The sequence below is a fragment of the Haplochromis burtoni genome, unplaced genomic scaffold (assembly GCF_018398535.1).
Source record: "Haplochromis burtoni strain Fernald_Lab_line unplaced genomic scaffold, NCSU_Asbu1 Contig_2995, whole genome shotgun sequence".
NCBI classification, from domain to species: Eukaryota; Metazoa; Chordata; class Actinopteri; order Cichliformes; family Cichlidae; genus Haplochromis; species Haplochromis burtoni.
In genome coordinates, this window is record NW_024585356.1 from 1 (window position 1) to 4,000 (window position 4,000).

General features: G+C 36.7%; 1 protein-coding gene across 2 annotated transcripts; it reads right to left on the minus strand.

The window, feature by feature from the left end:
- Positions 1-268: 268 nt before the first annotated feature.
- On the minus strand, positions 269-3,800 carry LOC102309749 (probable polypeptide N-acetylgalactosaminyltransferase 8). Of its 2 annotated transcripts, XM_005953432.2 has the most exons (4): positions 3,312-3,800; positions 2,932-3,027; positions 2,686-2,853; positions 269-2,494 (listed from the first exon to the last, which is right to left on the minus strand). In XM_005953432.2, exons 1-4 carry the CDS (start codon positions 3,477-3,479, stop codon positions 2,360-2,362), a joined length of 567 nt encoding a protein of 188 aa, XP_005953494.2. In that variant the 5' UTR covers positions 3,480-3,800; the 3' UTR covers positions 269-2,359. The 2 variants fall into 2 exon arrangements, with proteins under 2 accessions (XP_005953494.2, XP_042073720.1); XM_042217786.1 differs by having other exon boundaries at positions 269-2,853.
- Between the last annotated feature and the right edge of the window lie 200 nt (positions 3,801-4,000).

Sequence of the window (4,000 nt, forward strand, 5' to 3'; positions counted from 1 at the left end):
AGATACAATTTTCCAACCCTAGCCTGTGCTGCCGTGTTCTTTTTAGAATTTAGAGGCTTTCTCCTGGTAATCCTTCCAAACAAGCGAGTCTTGTTCAGTCTTTTTCTTTGGATACTTTCATTAACTTGAATATTCTAATAGAGCCCTGTAGAGTCAGCGATGTGGATTTCTTTTCCAGTTTCTCTGAACATTGCACATTTTGACCTTCTGGTGATGTTGCTGAGATGTTCAGTCCTGGGAAGATTGGCAAGTGTCTGACATTTTTTTCTCCACTCGTGAATAATCTTTATCGGTGTGGAATGATGAACTTCAAAGCATTTGAAACTTGTAACCCTTCCCAGACACACACCCAAATCCTCCAGACCTTCTAAAGATCAGATGATATTTTTTTTATGTTTCTTTTATCCTTCTTTCTTCTTTCTTCAAATTTAAATCCTAATATGTAAAAGCTTGACAGTGAAAGAGTGTAAATATTTCTTAATGTTGTTTTCAAAACTGCCTTTGTGGTCTTTTATACTTTGCATGTCTTGGAACGAAAACCATAGACACACCCAAGGTTAAAAGTATAATGTTGTCACGGTTGTTACGGTTCCATTATGAAACAGGTTGCATTTATCAGCAGCATGTCTTAGACCACCCATATCTTTCAATTGAGCTGTAAATTTCGTGTCAGTGACATACCTGTAAAGTTTCTTAACTTCATCTTGAGTTTGTGTGACATTATTCCATTTAGAAATTCTGTCCATAGCCAGACAGGGAGGCACATGCATAGGTGTGTGCAATAACCTTAATCTGAACCTCATTTAGACCTGGTGGCACACACAGACAATACCTTAGTGTGTTGGTAGGTGCTTCAGCTGAACACATCCCTATTTCCTGTACCTTTTTCCAAGTATTTATGAGTCACATCCAACAAAGTTTTAAACAATGGCTTCACTTTGACGGCAACTACACACCTAGAAACCTTCCAGACTACATTTGACTTTTAGTAGTCAATTGAGTGCATACATTTACAGCAAATTGTTGTTTTTGGTCATAGTTTTTCCCTTTCGAGCCAGACGTTAATTGATTTAGTGAGGCTGTTGTGGCAAAGGATTTGGCGCACACAGCAGTACAAGGTAAATGCATGTTTATTCACTGTTGCTTTTTAAGCTGTTTGTTCTCTGCAGCTGAATATGTGCTTAGAACAGTTCTGTCCTGTTCTCTCTATCTTCTCTGGGCTCCAGCAGTTACTCAAATAGGGAAGGCTTAATAACACAATGCCTGCCAGGACACCACACACCTGGACCCACTGGACCACCCCTCCACTGCATCTGAGACACATATCACACCATCACCTCACTCACAATTTTGTTAAAATAAAAGAAAAAATTAAAATTGCTCGTTAATCTATAATCAATCTATAGTTAGTCAAAAAGAAGGAAAACAAAAACCTAATTTGTCCTTAAAGTTGGGAAATTACTGTTACACCAGTCAAAACATGAAAAAATCCACAGCTTAGCTCAATAAGATAAATATCTCAGAATGAAAAAGTACACTAAAGAATGAGCTCAACTAAATTTTAAATATACAAAAGAGATTTAAAAATTCCAAATCTAAACACGATACAATAAAGAGATTAAATCTTAAATGAATTAAAGTATTGTTTTTGCATCTGTAAAATTATGCAGAGTTAATGGAGTTTAGCATTGCAGCACAATCAGGTTTACATAAAGTGGACAAAGAGCCCTTTTATTCACTCACAGGTGACGTCCAAGCCGTACAGTCATCATGCATTCCTGTTTTTCTTGCTGCAACTGTTCAATGTCAGTTCTGTGAAAGATAATTCTTAAAAGGTATTATCTGTGGATCTGTGTATTGACAAAGACTACAGGTCGTGACTACATTTAACCGGAGCAATAAAGCTATTTTTACTTGTGGCTATTTGCACAATAGAAGGGGTAAAAAGAGATGACACACCAGTCTAATGAACTTGAATGCTTGCACCTGCACACCTGTGTTTTTCAATATTTTGCACAACACTATATCATAATTATTGTACCACAACATATGGATATATTATACTATATTTTCATGAATCAAATAAACCTCTTTTCAAAATGTCAATTTCTGGATTTTGCACATTAGCTGTTCATTATTATGTCATAACTGTTTAAACTCCAGGAAAGGTAGAAAATGTGTACTCTAGTTATTTGTAGTGAGCACTGTAGAATTGCAAACATTTTCCAGGGTAGTCAGCGATGTCATTGCAAAAACACGCTTAAATGGTTTTGACCTTTTTTTAAAAAAGAAATTTATTTTAAATGAGATCGAGTTTGAGCACACTTTAATATAACACACGGTCATGTTAAAAACGGCACTAAAAGCTTGTGACGAGATGCTCGATCCTCCAGCTCTGTCCACTGCACTGCTGAATGATGAGTTCATAGTAAAAGTTTGCTCCCTGGACGATTTCAAGGCATCTGTTTGTTGCTTTGTTTATGATTGCTTGGCCCTGCCACAGTTTGAGAGAAAGTGTGAGGCAACAGTGCACAACAAGTGTTTGTAAAAAAAACCATTGGAGTATGTCAGTAGGAGCATCTGAACATTTTTGACTTTAGCACCTCCCACCAGTGGCACCTGAAAAGACACTATACAGGGACGCCATTTAAACATTACCATGATTGTTATCGACCAAGATCTTACTTGTTTGAAGTCCCAGTGCATGTGCAGTTCATTCGTTTTTGCCAGTGGACAGTCCTGCAGGGTGGGAGAACTTCCAGAGCCTGGATCAACCAGGCAGCGATCACTGTTATAATTGTGAGATGCAATCCCCCCAATGATTATTTCACCATCTGTGTTGTAGTAGCAGTGCTGTTAAAAGGAAAAGTAATAACTTCAAATTATATTCAGTCATATTTATTATCCTGGTAGTTTGGTACTCTACATTACCTGTGGTTGTTGGAAGTGGCATTCATGCAGGATGGGGATATTTCCAGGAACAGATCCTTGGTCCACACAGTGGCTCTTAAGAAGGTCGTTCCGTAACTGGAGTGTCAAAATTGCTTAATTGCTTTGTACTGAATCATATACTCACTGTGTGGGTACAGTTTCTCAAAATATATATTTAAATCTCCTGGGCTTTGCTACTACATGTTTTTTTAAACTTTATTTTTTTAAATTTACCACATTTAGAGTCTTAAATCATGGAAATCCTCCAGAAATACAACTGAACTTTTAACACAACCACATTTCTTATCTTGAACTTACTCTAATAGATATTTTTGTCCTTGTGACAAAGTGCTCAAAAAGCAAAATAAAAAGCCACTTACCACACCATAACCCAACATGTTATCCCATGTTGACAGACTGGTGTAGACATTTTCCAAGTACCATTTGAAGGGTTTACATTTAAGCGTCTCTCTGAGCTCCTTCCTCTGAGACACATCACCAATATCGACCATGTGATCCTGTGTGTCAGATGTCACACCAGAAAGCATGATTTCCACAGTAACATTCTTATTTCTGATGATATTTCTGATCAATAAGAAAAAAATATTGTATAGACTTTATTGTATTGTATAGACTTATACAGTGAACTTTTAAATAGAACAATACATTTAGGGACAAAACAGCCAACCACTAAAAGGAAGCATCTCTCCTGAATAAATAGGACAAATAGCATGCCAGGTACAAAAAAAGTTGAAGAAAGACATTCCTCAGTTTAAGCTTGTAATTGGTAGTGTAAGCTAATTTGCATTATAAAGTAATTTATAATATAGGCCAGGGGTCGGCAACCTGCGGCTCTTTAGTCCTTATAGTGTGGCTCCGCGTGGTTTGGGAAAATAAATTAGAAGTATTTAGCTGAAGTGTATTTTATTTGTCTTTAGTTCTTTTTTAACTTGTAGCTCTAAATTGGAAGATTATTGTGATATTGAAATATAAAAATAAAATTATATTTTATTATTTTTCATCGCTCAAAATAAGCATCACACTCGCGGAAGCCGGTGTACCCGCCGAA

Coding starts and splice junctions, on each gene's coding strand:
- LOC102309749 (XM_042217786.1), bottom strand. CDS start 3,479: ATGCTTTCTGGTGTGACATCTGACACACAGGATCACATGGTCGATATT. Junction 3,028..3,311: donor ACATGTTGGGTTATGGTGTG/GTAAGTGGCTTT, acceptor TTGACACTCCAG/TTACGGAACGACCTTCTTAA. Junction 2,854..2,931: donor GCCACTTCCAACAACCACAG/GTAATGTAGAGT, acceptor TCCTTTTAACAG/CACTGCTACTACAACACAGA.